Raw genomic sequence first — 27,412 nt, 5'->3', positions numbered from 1 at the left:
TTGGCAGAGCTCGTGGGCAGCGCTCCCATGTACCCACTCGCACACGTCACCTGCCCCTCGCGCCGCTCAGCGGCTGCCGACTCGCCCGGGGTGCACGGGGAGGGGGGGGGACACCCTGGGGACCCCCAACCTGGGGCTCAGAGCCCAGCGGGGGCTCCTCGTGCCCGGCCCCCACCACCTGGGGAAAAGCCCCTGGTCCAGGATGAAAAACGAGGGTTTGGAGTCAAACCACCCAAGGGGGCTCGGCCACTCGCACGACCCCACCTGCAGCCCCTCGGTGGCTTCTTCACCCCAGGAGGGACACCAAGGGGAGGAAGAGGAGGAGGAGGAGGACGGCACTGGAAGATTTTGCTACTTCCTCCCCTCCTGCAGACGCTGCAGCCCCACACGGGGAACGAGCAGCACCCGTGGCTGTGAATCCCAGCGCAGGGGTGACAGAGGGGACGGTGGCAGCCGGGTCCCCGGCCCCACACGTGCCCCAGCGCCCACGGCACGGCTGCGAAGCCGGATGCGCAGTTCCCCCTGCCGGCACCCGGGCGCAGCACCCACAGCCCCAGCACCCCAAAGGAAACCCCCCTGCACAGAGCCGGCCACCAGACCTCATCAGGCAGCCGAGCCCCGAGCAAAGGGCAGAAATGGCACGTCCCCGGAGAACGGGCTGGGGAAACTCAGCCTCTTTGGTGGAAAAAAAAAAAAAAAAAAGCCTATTTGGTGGAAAAAAAGGCAATTTTAGGACACATCACGAGAGCAACCACCTGGGGTGCTTCCTACACAGCCACGCAAGCAAGGAGGAGAGACTGGGTGACGCAGTAAGTGTCTTTAATCCAAAGGACTGAAGAGCAGACCAGGAAGATTAGTATAAGCCAACAGACGGAGGGGAAAAAAAAAAAAAAAAGATAAAAATTGCTTCTTAAAACAAATCAAAATTCCATACAGTGTCTAAAAGATCACCTAAAAACTAAACATTGCCTTAAAAAAATCTTTTTCTTCCCCATTCAAACACATTAAACGCAGTGAAACATTGTGACAAATAATAATAATAATAATTATTCATGGACTAAAGACTTCAGCGCAGCCGTTCTGCTCCGGGCGCAGGGGATCGCTCCCGGCCCCCCTGCAGGAACCACACTGGGGGGGCAGGGGGGGGACAGTGTGACCCCAGCCCCACACCACTGCACCCCCATCTCCTCCATCACCCTCGGGACCCCCCCAGCGCAGCATCTGGCTCTGGGGGGGCAGCAGGGGAGGGTGGAGGCAGGGGGGAAGCATCCTTGCCCTGCGCATGGCAGGGGGGCAGGGGGGGCACCGGCCTCCCACCTCTCCCCCCGCCAACCCCTGAGGTCAGAGCTGGATCGCAGGCACACACAGACCCCGATGGGTGTCACGGAGGGGGGGGCAGCACCTCAGTACCGACGGACACGACGCACAGCCACGCACAGACAGACAGCAGCACGGGCACGCGGCCCTCGCGGGGAGTCCTGTGCACCCCGGGCAGAGTGGAGGCTTCCAGTTCAGGGAGGGCTCGCTGCTTTGGGTTTTTTTGTTGTTGTTGTGTTTTTTGTTTATTTTTTTACCTGCAAGAGTGCTTTAAAAGCAGCGGATTTCCAGGCCAGCAAACAGCACGCGCTCTCCCGCATCCGTCCCTGTCCCCCTATGAGGAGGGAGCTCCCCATCCCCATCCCTGTCCCCACCATGGGGAGGATGCTCCCCATCCCTGTCCCCATCCCCGTCCCCATCCCCCTGCCCGAAGCCTGCCTCTAGCCAGCGCTCCCAGGGCCGTGCTGCCTGGGTTTCAGCTCTACAGTAGTTTTTAAAAAATACGGATACGTTATATACCCTACAAAGGTCACCACAGGAATTTCCATGTCTTTGGAAGGAAGGAAAACATAACAAAAACAAAAACACAAAAAGCCGAAATGTTTCACAAAAGAAGAAAATAAAATCCAATTATCGGTGTCATCCACCTACAGGACAGAACCCCCCGGCCGACACGCGTGGATCTGACGGGGATATGGCATCGCCTGCTCCAGAAAGGTCAGAAACACAGGTGAGTAGCTAAAAATAACTAGTCTGGTATAAATGTCTGAATTCCATGCGCTTGGTAGAACAGTCTGTCTCTTTGTGTCTTTTTTTCTTAAAAAATATATATATATAGTTATTGCTTTCTCGAGGGCCGCCGCTGCTCGCGCCCTCAGTGTGGGAGCGCTGTGGGCTCCGTGGGGTTGGCTTTCTTTCGCCTCTTCATGAGCAAAGGGTTGGAGGAATCCTCGATTTTCTTGATCTTGATTTGTTCGTAGTCCACTCGCATGGTGGCCAGCGCGCTCGTCATCTCCTCCTGCAGGGAGGGGGCACAGCGCAGAGCCTGTCAGCACCGCCACGGGGCGGCAGGGACCCCCCTGGGGTCGGGATCCCCCCACCCAAGGACAGGGACCCCCAAGGACAGGGACCCCCCACCCTCCTCCCGTGGTCCTGCTGCTCACGAGCCAGTTGTGGGATGGGCCTGACAGCCCCCCAGGCAGTTTTTCCAGCCTCCCCCAAATCCACAGGGCAGCAGAGGATGCTCAGCGTGCCCCCTGGGAGCCTTTTGCTCTCCAGTTTTGCACCCAATTGCAATTCCAGCACAAATCAGCCCAACTTGAGACCTTCCCAGCGCAAGGGGGAGGCAGAACCGGACGGCACGCGGAGCACAGAGCGTGGCAGGGCCCCAAATCAGCGGGCCAGGGCCTCACCTTCACGTCCTCCCACAGGTCCTTCTCCTCCTTCAGCACGCGGCTGGTGTGCAGCGGCGTCTGCGGCACCTGCATGGATTGCTGCGGGGGGAGCGGGGCAGCATCAGCCAGGAGCCAGGGCTGCCCCTGCCCTGTCCCCGTCCCCATTCCCGTCCCCGTCCCCACCCCGTTGCCCCGACAGCCGCACACCCACCATGATCCAGGGGTGGTTCATGAACTCCGTTATCGTCATGCGCTGGGTCGGGTCCGTCTTCAGCAGGTTGCGGATCAGCTGCTTCACTGCAAGAGCGGGGAGGCACCTGAGCAGGGCCCTGGCAGCTCCCCTCAGCCCCAAAACACCCTCGTGTGCCCCCCCCTCAGCAGACCCCAGCCCCATTCGACCCCCCCACAACCTCCTTTACCTTCCTCCGACACTTCCGACCACTCGGGGTTGGGAAACTCGTACTGGCCCATGCGGATCCGCTTCTTCATGCCGGGGGAGATGGCGAGGCCGTGGTTGGAGTAGAAGGGGGGGTACCCACACAGCCTGCATGGGGGGGGGCAGAATCAGTGCGTGGTGCTCTGGGGGAGCCCCTGGTACCCGCTGGGATGGAGAGGGAGCGGGTGACTTACAGGATGTACATGATGACGCCGAGGGACCACATGTCACAGGATTTGTCATACTTCTCCGGGCCCAGCACCTCAGGGGCTGGTGAAAAGAGAGGCAGACACACGGTGAGGGGGTGCTGGGGGGCAGACGAAGCCCCCTTGGGGCACGGGGAACGCTGCAGTGTGTGGGATGCTTCACCCACGCAGTGCTGTGCGCACGGAGGGGCTCAGCCCACACGCACGGGCAAAGCTTCGCCCCCCAGAGCAGCGAACACAGCGCGTGCCTGCACCGAGAGCAGCACAAAGCACCCCGCAAGGAGCCGTCCCAAACACCCCTCTGCGGTCAGGTCACGGTGGGTGCAAAGCCAAGGGGCTGCACCGCAGGGGAGCGAGCGTGGCCCCCTCCAAGCCTCCCCCCTTAGCTGTGACCCCCCCAGCCCTGCAGACCTGGGAGCGCTCGGAGCTTACCCACGTAGTAGGGCGTGTAGCACGGCGTGGCCAAGGAGTTGTGCGTGGTGGTTTCTTTAGCAAAGCCAAAGTCAGTGAGCTTTAACACAGCGTTGGGCCTTTTGGAGGTGTACAAGAGGTTTTCCGGCTGTGGAAAGACAAGGGACAGGAGGTGAGGGGCAGGGCTGGCAGCGGCCCCGGCAGCACCGCGGCTGGGCAGGGCTCAGCACCGCGGGTGAGTGCGCAGCGCGGTACCTTCACGTCCCGGTGCGCGATGTTGATCGAGTGCAGGTACTGGATGGCTTCCCCAATGCTCTTCATTATCTCTGAAGCCTCTGAAGCAGCAAGGAAGCCATTGAAAGCGTTTACGAGTGAGTTACAACACGCACAGCTCCCTGGTTACTCTATGGACCAGGAGCCAAAGAGCACGGCTGCAGCCTGAAGGGTTTTTTCTCCCCAAAACCTCCCTTCCCAAGCGGTGACCCCGCAGACTGTGGTCGCCCTATGCAAACCATACCCCAGAATTCACATTTTTGGAGCGTGGGGGAGTGTTTCTGTGCTTGCATGCAAGGGATGCACAGGGGAAGCTGAGAAAACATTCCCAAGCTCTGCTCTTCACTGAGCAGAAAAAATCAGGGCCGTGATCAAGGGCTGGGCGCTCACATCCAAATTCCTCAATTCCCCAAACGCAACTGCTGCTAATTCCAAGGGCCACCGAGGAAATGGGCCGCACCAGAGACAATCCTACAGACAGCAAGGAATGGCCCAGAGACCAAAGCACAGGGCTCCGTACCCCGTTCTGTGAAGGCCTGGTCTCCCCGGTCCTGGATCCGGCTGAAGAGCTCCCCACCATCCAGGCTGCAAGAGAAGCGGGTGGCGTTAGGTGGGCGCAGGCACCCCGGAGCCTCTGCCAGCAGCTCTGTGAGATGCCCCAGCTCGAGCAGCACCCAAGCCTTTGACGCTCAGCTGAGCACCGCCCAAGCTCAGCAGTAAATTTCTCTCTTCTCCATCCCTGCCCTTCATTCGGCACTTCTGGGCACTGAGCGCTTCAGAGCCTCCCTCTTCCAGAAATGAGAAGGGCAGAGGATTCACACATGCTGCAGAGACACGGGGTGCAAACGGACGTGGTCTCCGTGCCAAGCCACAAGAATGCATTTACAGTAAAGACGGCGAAACGCTCCGCCGTGGTGACAGCACTCCCAGCCTGCTTGGCCTACTTTAGCTCTCCAGGCGGCCGAGCTCAGCACTACACAAACCCAAACCCCGCGGTGTGCGAAGTGCTGAGCTCAGGCGGCTGCGCAGGTGAGGTGCTGGCAAGGGGCCACGTGCCCAGCAGACACTGGGCTGCTCGGGGACCTCCTGAATGCCCCGACGGCCAGGGCATGGCACAGGGCTCCAGCAGCATGACCCGCATGGGACAGCTCCCATCGGCTTGTAGGGGGGAGAGGCAGGGACCGGAGCCCTTGCAGCACAGCAGCTCGCAGGTACGGTGCTGGAGAAGGGCTGTGGAAACCTCATCACGGCTCCCGCCCCCATCAAAGGCTCCCCCAGGTACCCTGGGGAAAGGCTCGACTCCAACAGAGACCGGGGCTAAGAGCAGGGATCGCTTCTCCGTGAGAACAGGGACAGCAGCGCTTCCTGCCTCGGCCTTATCTAACTCCAGCAGGAACGGCTCCCGGCTTTCCCAGCACGGAGAGCATCTCGAGGGAGCTCCCTGGACACATTTTGATACCCACGACACGGACAGCGCCGAGCCACCTGCCCGCTCCTTGCGCCGCTCACCCCCTCGGCCCCCCCCAGGCAACCTGCCGGCTTGCCAGGGGAGAGGTTTTGGCAAGGAAGCTACATTAAATCACAGCTGCGGTTGGGATGTGGTTTCAATACTTTCCCCTTCATTCCTCCTCCTCCCCAGGTTATATCAGACATCTACCCGAGCCAGCCCCGCTCAGCAGCTGCTGCGCCGGGCGCTTCTGCTCGGCTGCTCGCTGCCCCGCAGACCGCACCGCGCCGCTGGGTGCCAGGAACCCAGCGACTACCCCGGCTCTCCATGGCCGAAGCCAGTTTGGTTATGACCCATCTGCTACCAGAACCCAGGCCTGAAGCCTCCCGAGCGCCGAGCATGTTTTCAGAATGACTCAGAGCCTGCGCCACTCCCGCCCAGGGCGCGCAGCACCTTGGAAGTCCGTCCTGCCAACACCTTCAATGCTACGCCTCTCCTGGGGCCGGCGTCCCCACGGTGTCCCCAGCACCCAACGCCACGGGGCCGGGTCCCCCGTTCCCCATCACCCGCCGGCAGCCAGGACTCACCACTCCATGACGATGAGCAGACATTTCCTCCCCTGGTAGAGGTTCTCGTAGACGTCCATGATGCGGACGATGTGCGCGCACTGCGACGCCCTCCAGTGCAGCTCCACTTCCCTGCGGGCCTTGGGGCAATCCTGCAGCATCTGGGGGAGAAGCCAAACCCCGCTCAGAGCCCAGCCTGGCACCTGCTGGGGAGCTGGGGACAGTGCCCCGCTGGCACAGCGCCCGGGGTGTGGGGAACACGGGGGTGCAGCCGGAGCGCAGATGCTGCCCGCAGGCTGCGGCGAGGCGCTGGGGCGCTCAGCGCAATGCCTCCAACCCCATCTAGCGGGAGCAGCGCGAAGCCACCCGCCCCGAGAGGCACCCAGCAGGGTGACGGGGCTCGCTCGGTCCTGTTAACCCTCACCTGAACGCCCGACCCCGCTCCGGTGACCCTGGATGGAGGACGGAGCAAAAGCAGCAGCTGCAGGGAAGGCAGATGTCCCGGGGAGCGCTTTCACTTTGCTCCTCCGTCCCGGCAGCAGTACCGAAGCGCTCCAGCAGAAGCCAGGCTTGTGCATTAGAAGGGGTTTAATCGGTCTCGCTCCCCAACGAACCCAGGGCTCCTCTGTACCCTTCTCCTCCCACCCCCTTACAACAGCATAAGCTGCTCACCCTCACTTCCTCGCCTTGGAAGCTTATCCCAGCTGCCTGTCGCCTGTCTCCCTCCCCGGAGGTGTGCAGGCAGCGCCCTGCCAGCGTGACACCAACCAGCACAACTCCCCACTGCATTTACCAGAGCTACTTTACGCCGTGCCAGCAGCGCTGCATCCCCACGTGCCACCAAACGTCCTCGCCCTGCCCTTTGCAGCCCCCAGGCAGCTGCACAGCACACGGGGCAGGGAGACTGCCACACGCTGCCCATCCTCTCCTGCCCCCAGGGCCACCATCTGCGTCCAGCCACCACCGCTGGCTTAAAACCTCAGCCTCCTGCTCCCTGGGACAGGGACATCGTCCCGCTTGGGGCCCCCCCACGCACGGGCACGATGCAGGAGCCGCTTCGGAGGCCAGCAGCACGCATGCCCGAGGAGGGGACAAAGCGAACAGCCAGATGTTCCCTAAATAGCAGGCTTTTCGCCCAAGCAGCAGCAGCAGCAGCCCTTTAATGAGGCCCTTGCCCTTCCCAGAGCCAGCTCACAGTTCCCAGGTGCAGGAAGGATTAGCTAGTCTGCCACAGACTATTAATTACCATGTTTGTCAGGATAAACAACCAGCCTTAATTATTATACTCCTAAATATAGAGCAACAACAGTGCCGATCCCGAGTGCATTTCATCTTCCTTCCTGCCTCCAGCAGCTCTCGGGGCCGGGCTCTGTGGGGCGAAACGCCCACTGCCCCCAGCCGGGACCGGGTCTGCAATCCCAGCTCGGCAGCGGTGGCTCCAGCACCAGAACAGGCTGGCCTCAAAAAAAAAAATACTGCTGCATCTCCACAGCTCCTCCAGAGCATCCTGGCCGGTAAAAAGGCTGCCCCCACATCCCCCCGACCCGCCGCAGTGCGTACAGGAGAGGTGACCAGCGGGGCAGATGGGAACACCTCATCCCTAGGGGGGATGCACGCCAAGGAGGGGAGAGGAACAGCCCCAGGGCTGTGCACGGGCAGGAAACATCAGGTTTGGTCATTTTGCAGCATGCGACAGCCTCATTGTCCGCTTGGTGCTGCAAAAAGACAGCCCAGGCGGCTGCCAGCGGGGTGACAGGACCCGAAATCATGCCCAGCATCCTGCTCCTGGTGCGGCCTGCTCTGCGGCAAGGCATAATACCTGCTTTGGCCCCAAAAGACGTGAGCTGCCCACTTATAAATGAAATGCTCAGTGCCTGTACCCACCTGTTTGTAAGCCCTGGCAGAGGAACAGCAACTCGCAATCCTGCCCACAACTGAGCTCGCCCTTTGCCACAGGGACGGGGACAACCCCGACACCCACCCGTGAGCCAAATGCCTGGGTTCTTGGTCGTGTCCCTCCCTGGCTGTGCCCCCACAGGGCTCCTGCCCCCAGTGCTGGGACTCGGCGGTGCCCAGGGGAGCAGAGGGCAGGGCGATGACTGCAGAAGGCGGCGAGGAGAGCGCCAGCCCCGAGGACACCAACACCGCTCACAGCAGCCCCTGAGCCGGCTTCAGAGCCGCTAAGCAAACAGGAAGCACCGGGGCTATAAAAAGCAAAGCAAGAACCGAGTCGTGAGAGAGGGCAGGAGGCACTCGAGGCGCTCCTGGCCACGGCTGCCTCGGAAAGCTCCCTGCAGCTCCGGGGCTGGAGGGCGGCTTGACGCACAGGAGAGGACGAAGCAAGGGCACGGCCTCTCCCTTCTCACCGAGCCATCCCCATCCCCAGCACCGGGGGACCCAAACCCACAAAATCCCACCCGGTACAGCCCAGGGCAGCTCCACACCTCGGTGTGATAGCTGGGAGCAGGCACAACAGCCTCTGGCTGGCAGCTCCTCCAAGCCCTGCCGGCCCCGAGAAGAAGCCAGGCAGCAGAGCAGGGACAGGGCCTGGAGAAAAGTTTTGTTATTCACGGCTCTGCCCCAAAAAAGCCTGGGTGGGGAGTCAGGAAGTTTAAAAGAAAAAGAAAAAAAAAAAAAGGAAAAATAAAAAAAAAAAGAAAAGAAATTGTAATTACACGCAGGGAAAATTGAGCAGCAGGAAGCAGCCAGTTAGCATAACTCTGAGCAGAACAAACAGGAGAGGTACAGAAACATCCATCCAATTTTCAGGTCACTGCGAGCGCTTTTAAATAAGCTTAATTGTGTTTCCAACGAGCTGGGAGGCAGCCGCCTCCATTACCTGTACCAGCACAGCCGTGACATTTGCTTTTGTACTCGGGCACCCACAGGCAAGTCAACAGCTGCGTGATAGCCTTCAGAGCACCCCCCGCACCTCGGCCTCCCTCCGATTTCCTGTTAGCTGTGGGATGGAGGAGATTAAGCCTCGTTAAGGGAAGGAGCGGGGCTGGTTGGGAAACATTCCGGTGCCAGCCAGAGGCCAGCCCCTGCGAGGCTGCATCAGTGCCGCAGCGGGGCAGGAGGATGCAGAAGGGCTGCGGCAATGCCCTCGCCGTGGTAAAAGCACCCCACGGGCGGGCAGCAGGGTGCTGCTCCCACTTCTCCTCCTCGCCGCTCCTTCCAGCCGCTGTGCCAGGTGGGATGGAGGGAACCAGAGCAAAAGGCTGAGGGCAGCTGGGACATTTCCCCTCTGCTCTTCCACCCGCAGCTCGGCTGCCGCTTCTCTCCGCGCCGCACCCCAGGTCCCCGCGCGGCACCGAAGGCAGCAGCAGTGCTGCTCCCCAGCCAGCACCAGGGCATCCCCTGCTCCCCGAGCTCGGCCCCGCAGTGGGAGCAGAGCCCTCCTCCCCGGCAGCTCGGTGCCATCGGCACGTAACGGGATCAGCTCGGAGCCCCGCGAGCCTCAGCGGCTCGGTCACGGCTATTCTGAGCACCGCGGCCCCACCTGCTCCGTGCCTGCCCCACGGCACCCATCGGGCACGGCTGAACCCACAAAAACCCCACAGAACCAACAGCAAACGTCCAGCCACCCGGCCCCAACAGCACCTGTCTCAATTTCTGGTTGCAATACGTCTCCACGCGTTCACGGAAGGCAGGGAGAGAGACAAAAAGTGGTTTCCCCCCGGCGTCAGGGGAGAACCCCAGACCTGATGCCCCCAGTCGCTGCTCAGGGCTTTATTTTTAAGGGCTGAATTAATGCCATTTTAGTGCTGCAGAACAAAGTTATTTTTCTACAGTCTGCTGCTTGCTCCGGTCACTTGTCCAACGTATTTGGGTGTGTTTGGTAACACTGCCCAGGTCCCCAATTTAGCTCTGGCATCCAGGGCGGCCCACGGCCGCAGCAATATTCATATTCCTTGGCTTGCGAGGAAGAGGCTGGGATCAGAAAGCACCTTACATCTCCCTGGTGTCCAAAAGGGTTCACTGCCCCCTCCCTCTCACCCACCCCAGCCCCACTGGGGGCCACAGGGGCTTCAGAGCAGCTCCAGGAGCAGATTTGGGAAGCCGAGCTTGCCAAGAGTTACCCCTACCCGGCCGGGAGGGCGATGGCAGGGCAGGGGCAGCCCGCGGGACACAGCCGGGTACAGCTCAGCTGCCCCCACCTCTGCTGCCTCCTCCCACGGGGCGGCTCCTGCGGACCCAGCTCGATGACTTCAGGTGGGAAACCAACAGGAATTGGTGTTCTCAGAGAGAAACACACGCACAGCTGGGAGCACTGCTCAAAGACAGAGGGAAAAAAAGACCCAACACCAGTATTGAGCAGGGGGATGCTCCCGCACCAGGCAGGGGGTGACTGTCCTGGCACCGGGAGTCTGCAGAGCGCCGGGAGGAGCCGTGGGGAGGGACGGGGCCGTCCCGCAGCTCCTCTGCCTTCGGTGCAGCAGCACCGCGGGCACCGCGCGCCGTAACCGGATCCGGGTTACGAAAGCGTCTGTGGACGGAGGGCAAGGGCAGCGCCACGGGGCTGACAAGGAGCAAGGAGCCAGGGCCCTGCGCTCTGCATAACCACCGTGCTCTACAAGAAAAGCCCTGGAGCAAAAGCCGGGCAGTGGCGTGCGTTCCCACAGGGCTGGACGTGCCTCAAACGCGGCTGCGTGGGGAAGAATTTGGTGTTTGCGCTCCTGAATTGCTCCCCAGCAAAATGCTGCCTCATCCTCCAGCGCCTCGCTCCCAAACCTCCCCGAACCCGCTGCAGCTCAGAGCCGCCAGCTGAGCCAATTTTTCTGCTCTGCAGCCCCCGTGAGCCCGCTGGGTGCAGGCAGCTTTGCAGAGGAGCAGCCCCGGCGCTCCGCAGACACCCTGACCTTTGAGCAACCGCTTCCAGTTAGCAAGTAAAGGCCGGGGCTGCCAACACGGGCACCCTCCGGAGGGCCCAGGGCTGCAGGCCAGCACCTCAAAGGCTTTGGCTCAGCCCCACGCAGGCAGGGAATACCTGGGCAGGCAGCAGCGTGCGGGAGCCGCGCTCTCTTGCATCACCCCACAGCTTCACAGCCCCCGGGGCCGGTACGGGTCTCCAGGGCAGGGCAGGGGACTCCTCGTCCACGCTCACAAAGCCCCTCCGTGCCCAGCCCCTCAGCCCCCAGCCTGCGTTTGCTGCCAGCAAAGGCTCTGACGAGGCTGAGCCGAGGTAAGGGGCTTCCCTTTGCTATCGCAAGCTGTGAGGAAGGTGGGTGGGAGCCAGGAAGGAAGGAAGGAAGAGAGCAGAGCAAACAGGGGAGCTGGAGCCGCGCACACACGCTCACGGCCCCTTGCCTGAGCGCGTCCTGATTCAGCCTCGCCGCCCCCTCGCACGATGCTTCGCCGTGACTCACGGCAGGATTCGCACGGGGAGCATCCCCAGCACCCAGCCGGGGAGGTGCTGAGCGCCTGCTGCGGGGTGGGATGGGGTGAGGAGCCGAGCTGCCCCTTCCCCAGAGCCTGACACCGTGGGACCAGGCTGCCGCAGGAGCGTGCCCTTTGCTACACAGCATTTTCGGACACCGGCCTTGGCTGCTCACCTGCTGTGGTGGCCACCGAGGCTCCAGCTCCACGCTCACGCGGGCACATCAGCTGCTCCTGCAGCCTGGGTATCTTTATTTCCCTCTTTTCCCTGATCTCCAGTGCTCCACCTGCTCCCAGCGCAGCAGCACACACATCCCTCGTGCAGGAGCCGTGCCTCTGGGGACCCTCCGGCAGCAGGACACCCCCCGGAGCAGCCGCACCAGGGGGCTGCAGGAACCCAGGAACCTGCTCCCGAGGCACGAGGAATAAACCTACAGCACAGAGCTGCAACTCGTCACCCGCCCCCGCTACCAGAAGGAAAGCAGAGCAGGGGCTGTCCTGGCCAGGCAGCAGCGAGGCGAGGAGCATTTTTCCCTAATAAAGCAAAATGGTTTCTCTTTGAAGGATTTGCCTCTTCCAATCTTTTCAAGTGAACCGGTTGCCAACTGGCGCCAGCTGCGTGACATGTTCGCAGGGCTGGTGCCGGACACTTTGCACGTGCTGTGCCGGGACCGGGATGACCAACTGACCGTGTCCCCTTTTTCTTTTCTCTGCCTTTAGTACCAGAGCATTTGGGATCCCCCAGGGGACCACCCCACATAGCCAAGTCCCCCAGGGAGCCCCCCAGCCCCGACACCACTGGGACGGAGCGAGCAGGAGGGAGCCCGGCTTCCCCTCGCGCTGCCTGGTCTTGAGCTCCGGAAGAGAAATCAAACTGCAAGGCCCAGAGGCCGTGAGAGGGATGAAGTTACCCAACACAGGAACACTCATCGCTCAGTTACAGCAATGACAAAACGTGCGGCTCAGGAAACCTCCCCCACATCATCCGGGCTCACACACGGCCCTTCACGTTATATTTATGTCCTCTCCACGGGCAGCACCCAGGGGTGAGCAGATCTCCCTGTGGGCTCCCCGAGCAGCAGACGAGAGCCTTCAGACGAGAACCACATCGCAGCCTGCCACGCCGCGGGGCTGCCTCCCTGCTCAGCTTCATTCAGGGCACAGAGATCGCAAGGAAAGCCAGTAACAGCCAGCAGCCACCGCACGCGGTGCATTAGCAGCTTCATCCCCCCACTGCCTCAAAGCAGAGGTCATCCCCGATACCCATTTGTCTCCAGGAAGATGGAAAGCTTGGAAAAAGCATCCCAGGCAGAGAATTAGTCGGATTAGTTTCCCCAAAAGCACCTCTTGCAGACAGAAAGTCAAAACAGGCAAAGCCCCAAGCCCATGAGCTGCGTGGCTCCGCGTTTTTCAGGCGCTGCTGCCCTCGCCCCCCACGCAGCCCCCACACCACAACACCAGGAGGAGATTTCACAAGCGGGCAGAGGACAGAGGGCTGCCGAGGGAAGCAACACAACCATTGCACGGCGCTTTCACAAGGAGACCTGCAACACCGGGGGGGGCCGGCAGAGCCCCAGCACGACGGGGCCTCACGCAGCCGGGAGCGTTGCACCACCCCCTGCAAGCTCCCACTGCGGGGGGGTGCCAGGGACCCCCACCCACCGCCCACCCCCTCAGCCCAGGGCATCTGCTGAGCATTTCCTCGCCCACGACAGATGTGGCAGCTATTCAGGCTTTTCAGGCAGCAACAAAAGCCTCGGCGGGCGCACAAAGGCGAGGAGCAGAAGAGAGGCTGGGGCTTAAACAGGAGCCACCTGCCGGGGGCCCCCCTCCCCGTGCCACCGGGACACCCGTGCCCGCTACAGCCCTGCACCAAAACACTGCACCATCCGTGGTGAGAGGTGCCCGAGGACACCGCCCCGACACCGAGGGAAGTGCCACCAGCACAGCGGGGACATCGGGGACGAGGGCGTAAGGAGGGGGCCGAGGAGCTCGTGGAAGAGTCAGAGCAGGTAAACGGCGACTGGGCGGCAGCACGAAGCGTCCCCGCTGACTCACCGCCTCGTAGCGACGGCACACCGACAGCAGGCTGCTGTGAGTGCTTAATGAAGATAAATAAACAGTTCCTGCTTCGTGTATCTGAGAAAAAACAGCAACCTGGTGCCTGGGTTTTGTGTTGGGATCGTCGTCTTCTCGCCACCGTACATCAAAGAAACACAGAGTTGGGGTGAATTGGGGTGACTCCCCCGCTGCTCCTCTCTCCAGTGGGGTCTGTGCTGCATGGTCAGATCCCAGCCCAGGCCCTCAGCAATCATTACCGAGACCCTCGGTGTCCTGTCACGCAGGACGGTGTCCTGGGGTGTGTTAGGACATCCGTTAACCAGGCTGGTGCCAGCAGGGCATGAGGACGGGTGCCTGCACCAGGAGCATCCCAGTGTGACCAGGGACTGACTGGGAAAGGCCCAGGTCCTGCCCTGCACACGGGGCTCAGCACCCAAAGGGCCCCTCAGCAGACGTAGGTGCCACAACGGGCACTGCAGTCACGGATGAGGAGGACAGAGGTGATAAATCACCCCCCGGGAGGGCAGAGCACGTCGGCACTGCTGGGCCCAGCACTAAGCCAGGCCGTGTTCCAGCAATGCAGCTCGGACCAGTGCTTGAGCAGGGGGTGAACGGGGGCCAAAACGCCCCAAACCCAGCCTGCCACTTCCTACGTGTGCTGAGATGTCACCCGGCAGTGACAGGGACACCAGATGAGGTCTGAGCGGGGACGGGACCGGCTGGCTTGGGAGCAAGGCAGACATCACCAGCACCGCTACCAGCATCGTCACCACCAGCATCTCGGGCCCTTTTATCTGCACTACAGAAAGTGAAAGGAAAATGAGAAGTCAAGGGAGGGGCGAACATCTTCACAAGAGCTACGCCCCGCTGAGGCCAGGGCTTCGTGAAGAAATGCTTTTTTGCCACCTCCTTGCAAAGCCTTCAAGGCCGCCCCAGCTCTCCCTTCAGGCTTCCCCCCCCCTCCAAGTCCTGCATCTAATTAGATTTCCCATCAGAGCCGCTGCAGCGGTGAATGGGAAAGTGCATGCATGTGCTTTACGATAGGAAGAGGCTGATATTTCTGGGTGTGTTTGATACAGAAGCGAGCGCTAATGTAAACCATTAACTCAGCCCTGACCTCCGTACTTTGCACCTCCTGCAGGCGCTGCACAGCCTGGAGCCCGCTGCTGCAACCCCGCCGCAGCACCCTCTGCCTCCCTCTGTGGCAGCACAAGGTGCCAGCTCTGGGCTCCGTGTCCGTAGGGTTCCCCTCCTGGAGGACACACGGACAGGCTCAGCCCTGTAGTGCTGCCTGTGGCCAGCTGAGCAGCCACCGGGCACTTGGAGCATCCTTTTGGCTCCCTGGCTCCAGCAGCCCCAAAGCCGTGTTCTGCCTGTCTGCACAGCGAGGCCCAGATGAGCCCATCAAATCCGTTTTCAGGGAGCCCTTTTCTCCCAGCCAGGCTGGGGCCAGATGGGGGAAAGCCCACGGGATGCAGCACAGCGCTCCCGAAGCTCCTCTTGCCACCCAGGACATCACCAAGGTTTTATTTACGTGCCCTTGAAGCCTGGTGACGCACGCACGGTACGTTTTGCATCACTCTGTCCTTTCCTCGGCGATTTGTTTAGAAGCGTCTCATCCCCTCGGCAGGCTCTGTCAACACCGGGGCTCACAAACACCTTCCGATGCCAAACCCAGGGATGTGCACCCCAATCCCAGCACCCCAAATCACCCCGGAGGCAACAAACCCCCCAGCACAGACTTCCCCATAACCCAAAATGATGTTTGCATCCAACCAGCCCTGCTGCAGGCTGGGAGGCGTTTTGCCCCCGGTCCCCACGTGGCCTGGATGCAGCCCCGCAAAGCGTAACCAGCTCCTGCATTAAGCGGCCGCTGCTCCCATTGAAAGGAGGTTTTGTGCCGTGCAGGGGGAAGGTCGGAACAAGAGCAACACGGGGATTTCATAACACGCCTTTGTCTGCGCAAGCAGGGGCCCCGCGGCTGCCTCCCTCCCCAAACACACTCCCACCCCCGGCCGCCGTGACCGCCCTCCTCCGGCCTTTGTCCCTCCACCCCACACACGGAGGAATGACCCTAAAAGCTCCTCCGGCTTCCCCAGGGCTGCCAGCCCCAAGTGGTTCCCTCGCTGTGAGGGGCTGCCCTGCGCCTCCTCCTCCTCCTCCTCCTGCTGCCCAGGGGTGTCCTGCACCCCCGGCACATAGCACGGCCTGCAGAGGACCTCGTATGAATCCCCCCACTTGGGATGAACCCACACAGGCTAAAAGCCGAGCAATGCCCCAGATCCCAAGCTCCCTGTGGGCACTTTCCCCCAAGCACTGGGGTCAGAAGCATTTTGGGGCTGACCCCGGAGCTCAAAGCACTGCCGGAGGCCGAGCGGGCAGCCAGGCGAGCAGCAGCCCGGCCCTCCCTGCGGGCCTCTGCCACCCTTCCACGTGGCCTCACAGAGCAACAGGAACCGAAAAGGGCTTTGGGGCCCTTTTGGGGCCCTCCTTTAGGGAGGAGGACGTGAGCCTCCTGCCATGCACCACTGGCCCCGGGGAGGCCACCCCAGCACCCCGGTGCTCAGCACCCTCGGCTTCGTGCTCCCCCCGGCTCGGCCCCCCTGCACCAGGCGTCCGAGACAATTCCAGCTGAGAGGAAAACACAGTTTGGCTTCTATTTTAAAAAGCCCTTGTTGCATCCTGCTGGCACCTCATTAAAGCACTCAGGACACGGCTGCTATTCTTAGCTCTCCCGGCCTCTCGCAGCGCCGGGCACGGGGAGCGGGCAGGAGGGAGGGGAGGGCTGAGGGAGGGAGGCCCATTAGGGCCAGGACGGGGCCCAGACCAGCGTCCCGGTCAGCGCCGTAACCTCGGAATACCTCATCCAGCAAGCATGCATAATTCATCACCCAGTGCCTGGATGCCTCCACAAACACCGTCAGAGGAAAATCCTCCCCTCTCACCAGCCCCGAGAGGGACCCACCAGGCTCGGTCTCCACAGGCTGTTCCCACTACGATGTCGGGCACTGGCAACGCGGCAGAGCAAGGTGTCCATAGGGGAGGTTTTGTCCTCTTGCACCTTATAAACACACAGTGAAAACAGGCTCTGGGAGGACTCGCTGGTCCTTCCACAGATGCCCCATACCCCGCACATGTTTCGCCTGTTAGAGCAGCATGGGAAGGGAATAAAAGCATAAAGGCAGGGGCATTTAAACAAATGAGCAAACCCTAAACCTACTGCCACGTTTTTTGCTGCCTCCCTAGCAGCTGGACTGCTGCTTGGGACTCCTCTCCTCAGCCAGCCCCGTGCCAGCCCTTACACCCAGCACCCTCGTGGACACGGGGCGAAGTGAAGCGGCTCTGGGGCTGGCCGGGGGCTCTCGGGTCCAGCTCCGTAGGAATTCAAGCTCCTTCAATCCCACTTATTGACGAAAAGGGCTCAGGGCCGGGGGGACGCTGGGCGCAGCCAAGCAGCAGACAGTCCTGCCTTTGTCCGGCCCAAGGGCTCCTCCGGCAGCCCCGATGCTTCCCCGAAGGCAAGCCCTGCAGCCTGGCAGGCGCAATGACACCAAGCAGATTAGATTTGGGAAACTGTGTCCCCTCCGAGCTGACTGCAGTACCTTGGGACCTCGTTGTCCTGTGCAGGAGGAAAGCACCCAACGCTACCACGTCCCCCCTGCTCCTCCTTTCTTCCCAGGGTCACTCGCCTGGCTGCTTCAGCGCAGTCTTTGGATAGAAAGAAAGTCGAAAGGGATGCTTTGGTAAAAGGCACAGCTGCCTGGCCTGCAGAACAGAGCCCGTCTGTGTTGCCAGAGCTGTGCAAAGCTGAATGAACAGGCTCCCATCAGTGAATCCTCATCTGATAGCGGTGATGGAGATAAAGAGCATCCCTCTGACGCTGCCGGGGGGCTCAGGGCGGGGAGGGATGGGTCCCCAGCCGCCGACCCCTGAGGGTGTGCGTGCACACACGGTGTGATAACAGCAAAGCTGTGCATACCACGGATTTTTGGCAGTGCTAGCTCCCTGGGACGTCTGTTGGGTTACAAGTTTGACCTTAAGAGAAGGTGCCACAAACAGATTCAAAGAGAACCAGCAGCAAGGCAGAGCGCTGGAGAGGTGACAGGCTTTGTCTGGGTGTGCAGCGGAGAGGTGACAAGCATCTGGCAGGGGACGGGGGTGTCACAGCCCCGCCAGGGGCACAGCACGCTGCTCCACGGCAGCTCCAGCCCACAGGGAGGGAGCTGCTGCTCAGCCACATGCAGAGACCACACTGTAATCAGCATGAAACCCCCGGCATGTTACTCACCCAGGCTTCAGCAGCCCAGGATTTGCATCCCTAACAACAGGCACCTCGGGCCGGACTGGCCACCTCCCTCGCTGCGCCCGGCCAGGAGCTGGGGCCGCAGGAGCACCCAGGGCACCTCCGAGCCCCGCGGAGCTGCAGCGCTTCCCTTCCAGCTTCCATCTCACGTCGTGGGCAGGGAGCTGCTCTTAACCAGCAGCTCGTGCTCACAGTGAGGTGCTGGAAGCTTCCTCTCCAACACAAAATAAAGAGGGTGGGAGGAGAGGCGAGGAGGGAGACGTTAGATGTCCTGCTCTGACACAGAACAAGCCACTGAGTCACCAAAGCCAAGCGGCGAGGTGTGGCAGCGCCCCTGGAGCGGGACGGCCCCAGAGCTCGGCCGTCACCCGCCTGTCGGGAGAGGGCTGCGTGTTTACGTGGTCAGGCAGGAAAGCAGGGAGCGGTCCTGGGCTCTGAAGTCCCATCCAAGACCCAGACTCAAAGCGAATTTCCCGTCAGTCCCAGAGAGGTTGCTCTCGCTCACGTCCCTGGCACTGGGAAGGGGCTGCTCCTTGCAGGGACACCCACTGAAGACAAAAGCAAGACTCTTGCAAGCCCTCAGGTTAGCCAGGGTGAAGGCATCCTCCCAGGGAATTCAGGCAGGCATCTGTCTGGGGGCTGCAATGCTCACGGGCTCCCCGAAGCAGCCCTTCCCACCGGCAAGGCACCGCGCACCCCATGCACCGGGGTGGAAACCCACACCCAGCCTGCGGCACGGGACTCCCCCCAAAAACACCGCAGCCCTGATGACTTCCAGGAGATAACCCCGGTTTAAACTTCCTGGCAAGCCCACCCTTCCCAGGGAGAGGCAGCCAGCCACTGCGGCAGGGCGACTTATGCAACAGCAGCCCTGTGTTTTCTTAGCAATCTGCCCAACGTAATGGGCAGCGGCGTTGCGAAACGGCTGGAGAGGAAAAGAGGGAGACACAGCAGAGCCTGGAGGGGAGCAGGCAGGAGGCTGTTCAGGCTAAGCAGAGTCCTGCAGCCCGGCCGTGTCGGGAAGCAGCAGCTCTGGGAGCTGCAGGGACGGGGCACTCGCACCCACAGCAGCGCCAGCTGAGAGCGAGCACAGCCCCTGCCTTTTTGCGAAGGCACAGGGATACAGGATGTGCTCAAACTGTCCTGAAACATGCTTAAATGCCAAGATGGTAGATGCAATGAGGCTGCCACAAGGACTGAAAATAAAAACATGTCGCTGTTACCAGGCCAGCCTCCCTCCCCTTTTATTTTTCCTTGAAGTGGCTGAGGATAACATGCATTCCTTCTGGTGTGCTTGCACGTGACTGCACATACCTTCCCGCAGCCCAGATAAGCCGAGACACCCGGGACGCCTTGCCCATTTCCGAGCAGCTCTGCTTGACCCGGCTCCCGCCCGCACCTACCGGCTCGAGAAGCAACGAGCACGGCTCCTGCGGCCGCCACAACGCACTGCCAAATTTCCACAGCAGCCCCAGCTTTTGTTCCAGCCAGATTTCCCTGAAAACACACGTTTGGCAGGGAGTCCGAGGAGCCTTTCAAGAGGCTACGCTAGCTGCTCGCCGCAGCTCAGGGCCAGACGACTGGCGAGGACCGCAGACAGAAGCGCTGCTCAGCTCTGCAAACACTTGGAGCAGAGGAGGTGCCCCACGGAAACCCCGAGATGAGGCTGCCCAAAAACCACAGGAGGGCTTCAGCCCCTCAGCACAGAGCCCTGGCCCGCTGTTGTACAGCTTTTCCCTCCAGCAGGCAACGCTCGGGCAGTGACAACCTGAGCCCGATGCACGCTCCTGTCCCAGGCCAGCAGAGCTGAACGGGCTCAACCTGACCGGAGCACCCTGCTGCAGCCGGGGGCATGCAAAGAGAGGCAGCAAAGGTAATTAGGATGAAGCAAACGAGTCCATCCCTCCACTGATCCCAAATCTATATCCCAAACCGGGCCATCTTATCGGAGCAGAACTGCGAAGTGCCCGCCTGGCTGGAAGCCCCTGGAACATTCAGATCTGAGCTTGTGTTTTGAACTTTATCTCTAGTTTAGGCTACAGCCCGCTGGGCGGCCAGGCACACAATCACATGCAGCCCTGACGCCAATGGCTTAAATAATCTCATTACATATGACGGCAAAGGCCGCGACAGTCACAGACCCCTCGAGCCAACTTGCTCACCTGCCCTCTCCGCGGGGAGCATTTATTCTGTCCCAGCAAAGCCCCTGCCGACGGAGGGCACTGATCCAGGGGAAGATGCTGTCGCCCTCCCCGGCGTCAGGGGAGATTTTGCCACGGCGAGGCTCCACGTGCTCAGAGGGGCTGCTCCAGCACCCTGCCTTGTCCCCAGCCGCCCGGTGAGGGGACAGTCCCACCACCCTTCACGTTTTCACAGCTCACGGCACCTCGAACAAGGCGCGTGTTCCGGGGCATCTCAGGGCAGGGGCTCAGCAGCACTCCGACTCGTGGCCTTCGGTCCCTTCCTGAGGCCGTGAAGCAATCCGTGAGTTAACGCAAGCATTAAACCTGTGGTTGCCACAATCCTGCCCCAAACCGGAGATCTTAAAAGGCTGAAATCTTTTAAATGAACCGGCCGCTAGGCATAAAGGAACAGCGGCTTAAAAGGCTGTTTGAGGTCTCTGCATTCAGACTCGTTCCTGTGTGAGTGCACACGGGCACAGGCACTTGCCCGGGGACCACCAGGGCATCACCCCCCGCTCACAGCATCCCCCCTGCCCCGTCCTCAAACCTGCAGGCAGGGTGCTCTCAAAAACAGAGCATCACCGCCTGCCCCACAGATCACCATAATGCACAGAGGCCCTGGACCATGCCAAAATCCCTGCCCACGGCAGTGGGGTTGGAGCAAGAAGGTCTTTAAGGTCCCCTCCTACCCAAGGTGTTCTTGAAACATCAGCCCCAACACAGCCACCTGGGCTCACAGCTGGTTTGTTAGGGAGAAATCGGGTAATGCTGCGTTCACCTGCCTGCAACTGGGGCCAGTGGAGGGATTGCCCCGGTCCTCATGGGTCTGCACCCAAAACCAGCTGCCTGCGAGCTCAGCCAGCTCCTGAAGACCCTCTCCACAACTCCTGCCTCAAACCCACCTCCAAACCCCTTCCCACAACACAGAGAGGGGCTGAGCGACCCAACCAGCCCCGGCACGGGGCAGGCGATGCTCGGGGGCTATCGGGGAGGGGAGCCCCAAGCCACAGGGGCCCCAGGGGCAGCCCCGCAGCCTGCGGCAGCCGCCCCAGCCCGCCGCAGCCAGCCCCGGCGCGGCAGAGGGGAGGCAGCGCGTTATTCTTGGAAACCAGGAGGTGAGGTCATGCTGCCTGAATGCTGCTGCAACTTGAGGCCAGGCGCGCAGGGCCGCTGAGAGGGGCCTCCTGCCGCACCGCACCGGGGGGGTCACCAGAGCCGGCAGGGGGACGGGGGCTTCGGCACGCCGCGGGCTCCTTCCTCACGGTCCTTTGGGAAAGAGAAAGTCCCCACGGCTCGCACGGTGCAAGTGTAAAGATGGGAGAGTGCGAGCCCCAGAGAAGGGATGGGGTTTAAAACTACTGCCCTCGTACTGCTGTGAGGGGCTCGTGAGGGCTCGGCCCATCACTGAACACAGCCCGGGGCCAGCCCGGGGCCATCAGGGTGGCCAAACAGCCACGGCTCCAGCCAGCCCTGCCCACCCGCTCCATAGTGTCTGCACAACCCAGCAAAGCCCGTGCCCCCTGCGCATCGCAGCCCGAGCACAAGCCCGGCGATTTCAGAGAAAAATCACCTCCAGGCTTCCTTGGCACAAGTTTTCTTGGAGTTCACCTGTGCCGCCCATCCAGCCAGCGCACGAGGAGGCCCAACGTTTCAAGCGGCTTCGAGTTATTATTTACACCATGCCCAAATGCACACAGAGCTCCACGGCAGGCAGCACGTGCCCAAGGAGCCCCCGGCACCGTGGTGCTTTACAGCACCCGTGGTGGCCAGAGCTCGCCAAAGGCCAGGCAAGAGCTCAGCACCAAGGAATTCATCGTTTTACCTGGCGGCACCTGGCTATCAATCACACGCACACCACGAAGCTCACGGAGGAGAGGGCAGGCTCCCTGTAAAGCCCCAAAGCCCTGCATCCCAGCATCTGCGAGCACAGGAAACACGGATCCTCCTCTGCGAGACCTGTGGCTGAAGGCATTCAATTACTAAGAGGAAGAGCCCTACCATTTCCTGAGCATGTGCCAGAGCACAAACCAGCCCCCGGCTCCCAGGCCGTTATCAGTTTATCTCCATTGTAGATTTGACTGCTCGGAACATGTAATATATTTGGAAGGGATTATGGCTGATCATAAATTGTTTAAACAAACTCAAAACCCAAGTCAGTAAACTCTTTTGGTCAATGAGATAATAAACCGCTGCCTTGGAAAAGCCCCAGTGATGTCACTATACTTTCCATAGCTTTTAAACTATGAGTTGCACAAAAATCCACAGTGAAGACATTTTTGGTTACATTAAATACATAGCAGAGCTCAGAAAAAATCCCACCGCTGACACAGAAGCAGACACACAGTGAGGTCTGTTTCCCATGAGCGTAAGCCCAGGATATTCACACACTCCAGCACTTAGGGAGTATTTTTCCAGCTGGCTTGTCCGAGGGACAAAGCATTTGATCTCAAACGAAGCTGCAGGGAAACGGGGTGCTCTGCTTCCTTAAACACCCTTGTAGAAAACCCGACCCATGGTGGCAGCGAGAGCACGAGGCCACCAGCAACACGAACACTCATCCACAGCGCTGATAGCAGCTCCGATACTGCCTGCCCTACTTCCACGGCAGGCGGCCGAAAAGAACAATAAACCACAAAAGTACTGGGCTCTCCTTCCTCCTCCTCCATCAGAGGAACCATCGCTCACGTTATCTGATGAGACGGAGGCCGAGCGAGACTGAGTGTTTCGCAAACATGCCCCGGAGCTCCAAGGATGCTCCAAAATCCAGGCTGCAAGAGGGGACAGCTCTGCAGGAACTGAAGGGAGACACAAAGATTTCCTGCTCTGAAATTTGGGTGAGGCGAGACGTTTGTTTGTTTTAAGGGAAAACTGCTCCACGGAGAGACACACGGGGCAGAGAAAAACTCATCACCTGCCGCCCCTGGGCTTCATTTTCCAGCCTGCATTACCTGCCATTTGCTTGTGAAATGCTGAATTCGTACAGCTCGCCTTCAGCCCAACATCTCGCCTAAAGATTAGCAGAAAGTGGAATTTGCAGCACGCACACAGCCCTCGCTCCCAGCCTGCGCCACTTAATGCCCACAGCCTGACCACAACGAGCAACGCCAAGTCCAGTCAGCGGTGACCTACATACAAGAAGTTTTGCAGGGGTGACAAGCCTCGTCATAAATCACGCCAAGGAAGAAAGGGGTAAGAAACCACCCAGAGCTCGCGTTTCAGCTCCACTCGTCACCTCTCCACGGCCTTCCCGTTCCCACCCTGCTCCACACCCAGGAGCAAATAAACCACGGGGTCCCCACCGCCGGTGGTCGGGCAGCTCAGGGCTGAACGCGGGCAAGGAGCACCCGAGCCAGAAAAAGCCGCGTTTAGAGCCATCTGCTCCTGAGCAGACAATTCATGGACTCCACGCTTGAAGTGTTTCTTGATACCAGAACAAAAAAAAAAAAAATGGGTGTGGGAAAGCATTGAAACAATATTGATCTATAAGAAAAGGAATATCTCCTGGGTTTACCTAGGTACAGTGCAGCAAATAGAACTACCAAACAGCACTACCATCCATTAACTCGTACACAGCGCTGTTGTGTGTATCCGACATGGGCCATTGCACCAGAAAGAGGAGAAAATTGGCTGTAACGTTTCACCAGAATTGGCTGTAACGTTTCACCGCCGCCGGGACACTGCCTCTGAGCTCAAACTCTCCCGGAGCACCGGAAAGTGCTCTTAAGCAAAGTGACCCTCAGCAAAACGCTAACTTCAACGCGTCACTCTGCTTGGGAGGGAGGTTTAGCAACATAATAGTTGCTCCAGCTCCAAGAGGAAGCACAATGTATCCAGGAGTCACCATTAATATTAAGGAGACACTCAATTGTTTCCTTCACCACGATAATGTACAAGATCTTGGAACAGAAAACATAAAGAGAAACCGCTCCGAATGGAAAGGTTTGCTGCACAACCAAAGCAGGCAGCATGAAGAGATTTCAGCTTTGGCTGCTGGATAAGAGCCACGAGAATTCTTTTAAGCATCATCTGCAACATGACAACCCAATGCAATCACTTCTGGGTATCCCGCTTTAGGTCATCATTCCACGCTGATGCAGCCCATGAGTAATTCCGATCCAAATACCTCTCCGCAGGTCCCTAGCAGAGATGTCATCCCGGCTGTGAAGCAGGGAGCGATGCTGTCAGCACACACCGCATCCCAGGCAGGCCCCCCATTGCAGAGGGACAGCCACGGCTCACAGCTCGTGCTCCCCAGGGCAAGAAGGGCACACGCAGCTTGCCCTGGCTCCCAGGCTCCCGGCAGAGCGGTTTATAGGGGCTGGAAGGAATCGCTTACAGTAGCAGCTGTGCTGCTCTTTGGAAAGCCAGAGTCGCATCCAACAGCCCAGCTAAACTTTCCTCTCTCCGCCGGGGAAGTGCGAAGAGGCCAGGGCAGGGGACAGAGGGGAGAAGGCCAGCAGCTTTCCAAAACAGATTCACCAGCAGGCGCACCCCATCCTCCAAGAGCTGCGCAGCCATTCCACATCGTACCATTAAATCCTACACCACAAGATGCTTTTCCATATTGCCAAGGACACGACACAACACCTAGCACTAAATCCCGACCCCGTCCATGGGTAGCGGCAGGGCAACAGCGCGAACCTCCGGCCCTGACCCTCCCGGCCCGGGTTTGGCCAGGAAGGAACCGCTGCAGCTCAGTGTCCCCCGTCCTCGCACCGCCGCTGCCATCCTTCCCCTTTCAGTGTTGCGAAAGGGAAGTGCTGGAATCCACGCTTTAAATAGTTGAGTCAACTGTAGAAGTGGTGAGGAGCGCGTCTGTCAAAACAGAAGAGGATTTCGCTAATTTCCATCCCGACGGGCTGACAATACCTCTCATCCTGCAGCGTGACGGGGTGCGGCTAACGACAGTCGCCTGCCTTTTGGGAAGAAACCTCCAACTTTTTGCCGTCCGACTGCACAAGGCCACACATGTTGAGCACTGTCCCACAGCCACCCTGTGCACCCCAGCAGCGCCACTTGCACCCCCAGAGCCCGCTCCTTCCACCTGCCCATTCCTTCCCGCTAGGAACCTCAGGTGCCAACAGACGGGCAACCCGAAAAGCAAAGGAGGGGAGGGTTACGCATCCGCCCGGCGATATTTTCAGCCTTCACGATTCTCAGGGTAACGGCGAGGTTTCTAACAGCTAATGCGTGGGCACCAGGCGCATCTCTGCTAGGGAACACGGCGCTCCCGTGGCGCTGGCTGTTCGTGCCCGTGTCCCCCGGCGCTCCGTCAGCCTCCACGAACTTCCCCGCGTCCCTCTGCTGAAGGCTCCTCGCCTGCGCTCCGAAGGCTCACCCGAAAAGCAGGGCACAGCCCCGGCACGGGGCGCCCCTCGGGTTGTGCTGCTCGGCTGAGGACCCCCGGAGCGGGAGCGGGTTGGGGACGCTGGAGGGGCAGGATAACACCAAACCATTCCCCTTCCAACGCGGGGAATGGCCGCTGCCCCTGATTCCGAGCTGTTTCAGCGGGTTCCATTCCCCATCCCAAAGGGAATGGGACCAAGAGGCCGGCGGACCCCCGGACCCCCACCCAGCCCCGTGGGCCAGCTCCGCGCTGGGAGGTGGCACTGGGGTTGGGTACCGGGACGAGAACCCCCCCGGGGGAGCTGCTGCCGGGCCGGGGGCTTCTCGCTCGGCCTCTGGGCTGCCCGGGCAGGCGGGGCGGATGTTATTTGGCTGTGGGGAAGCCCTGAAGCTGCGCGCCGGGGCGCTCCGTGGCGAGCAGCGCGCAGCGGGGCGGGCGGAGCGGGGAGAGAACCGAGCCGGGCCGGGCCGGGCGGCTCCGCGCCCCGACGGGGGCACCGGGGGGGCACCGGGGATGGGGTGGGGGGGGCCCGATCCGGGGAGAAGGGAGGGAAGGGGAAGGGAGGGGAGGAAAAGGAGGGAAGGGGGGGCCCGGCGCGCACCTTGAGGGCGAACTTCTCGCCGCTCTTCTTGCTGAAGATCTCCAAAACTTTCCCGTTGATGCCGAGCCCCAGCACTTGCGTGGTGACCTTGTAGTCGTCCGTGATGGCATTCTTCCGGATCTGCAGGCCTCCCTTCCCGGGGAACGGCGGCAGCGGCGGCGGGGGCGGCCCGTGGGGGGGGGCGGCGGGCGGCGGCGGCGGCGGGGGGGGCTGCGGGGGGGGCGGCTGCGGGCTGGGGAAGCCGGCGGGCGGCGGAGCCCCGGACAGCATGGCCGGGATTGGGGGGGGGGGGGGGGGGTCGGGAAAGGAGAGAAGATGGGGAGGGGGGGAGGAGAACGGGGGGAGGCTGCCGCCGGGCTGCGGGGGGGCTCCGGGCCTCGCAGCGGGGGGCAGGGGGGGGAGAAGCGCCGCCGCCACCGCCCCCCGCCGGTGCGCCCCGGCCCCGAGCGCGGCGACGGGAAGAGGGAGCGCTCCGGTGCGGCCGCGGCTCCTCCTCCGCCTCCTCCTCCTCCTCCTCCTCTCTTCCTCCTCCTCCTCCTCCTCCTCCTCGCTCGGCCCGGCCCGGCTCTGATGTCAGCGCCTCGCCGCGGCCGGCCCCAGCCGTCGGGGGAGGGACGGGGCGGGGACGGGCAGCACCCGGCGGGGCGGGGGCACCGAGCACCGCCCGGCCCCAACGCCCCCCTCCGGGGCGCCCCCGAGGCGGGTTTGGGAGGGGGTGACGCCAGGAGACCCCCCCCCGAGGGGCAGCGGGCACCGGGAGGGGGCCCCGACGCCGCCGCCCCGAGCCCCGCGGGCACCGGGAGCCCCCAGAGCCCCCCCCGAGTGACCCGAGCCCCCCCCGGGGGCGACGCCGCCCGCAGCGCTTTGTCTGGGAGCGCTGAGGAACGGGAGGGGGGAACAAAGCGGAGCACGAGGAGCGGCAGCGGAGGGGGTGAAGCCCGACCCCAAAGGATAAAGCCCGACCCCAAAGGGTAAAGCACGGCCTGGGGGGAAGGGGCTGAGCCCCAGCTCCGTGCTCGGCCCAGAACCCGGCAAAGACGGGAGAAAGGCTCGGAACCGGGCTGGGAGAGGAGGGATCCGAGCTGGGGTGCATCCTCCAGGCCCTGGAGCTGCCCCACGAACGCCTCTGCAGCTGGGGCAAAACAGGAAATCAGAAATTTTCATTTCGGGTGTCAAACGCACCGCCCGGGTGGCACCGGTAAGCCCGGGTTTGTTAGCACAGAACTCTGGGTTTTGGCACCCTGTCCCCCAGCTGCCCCCAGGACGCAGGGGCTGTGCCCTGCAGGAGGAACCAGGCCCAGGAGGCACGGCCCCAGTGCCCAGCCCCCAGTCCCGGGCTGGTCCCAGCCTCGCCACCAGCACCAGCACGGACCAGGCAGAGCCCTGGGAGCCCCCAGAAGGTTCTGCCGGAGGGTCCCGGCCACATCCCGGCCACAAACGGCCGTCCCCATCCACCCGTGCTGCTGTCAGCAGTTTCGCTGGTGTCAC

The 27,412-nt window shown here is 61.4% G+C and overlaps 1 protein-coding gene across 1 annotated transcript; it reads right to left on the bottom strand.

The window, feature by feature from the left end:
• Positions 1-1,846: 1,846 nt before the first annotated feature.
• Positions 1,847-26,406, bottom strand: MAPKAPK2 (MAPK activated protein kinase 2). Its single transcript, XM_082778625.1, has 10 exons — positions 25,925-26,406; positions 6,072-6,211; positions 4,558-4,622; positions 4,020-4,099; positions 3,786-3,912; positions 3,342-3,417; positions 3,131-3,255; positions 2,923-3,008; positions 2,730-2,810; positions 1,847-2,335 (listed from the first exon to the last, which is right to left on the bottom strand). Exons 1-10 carry the CDS (start codon positions 26,192-26,194, stop codon positions 2,192-2,194), a joined length of 1,194 nt encoding a protein of 397 aa, XP_082634751.1. The 5' UTR covers positions 26,195-26,406; the 3' UTR covers positions 1,847-2,191.
• Between the last annotated feature and the right edge of the window lie 1,006 nt (positions 26,407-27,412).

Source organism: Aythya marila (genome assembly GCF_965140915.1).
Source record: "Aythya marila genome assembly, chromosome: 24".
In the NCBI taxonomy this organism is placed as follows: Eukaryota; Metazoa; Chordata; class Aves; order Anseriformes; family Anatidae; genus Aythya; species Aythya marila.
The sequence above is the reverse complement of the archived record's forward strand: the minus strand, read 5'-3'. Positions and strand labels throughout refer to the sequence as shown.

Coding starts and splice junctions, on each gene's coding strand:
- MAPKAPK2 (XM_082778625.1), bottom strand. CDS start 26,194: ATGCTGTCCGGGGCTCCGCCGCCCGCCGGCTTCCCCAGCCCGCAGCCG. Junction 3,913..4,019: donor TCGCGCACCGGGACGTGAAG/GTACCGCGCTGC, acceptor GTCTTTCCACAG/CCGGAAAACCTCTTGTACAC. Junction 3,256..3,341: donor GGCGTCATCATGTACATCCT/GTAAGTCACCCG, acceptor CCCCCCATGCAG/GCTGTGTGGGTACCCCCCCT.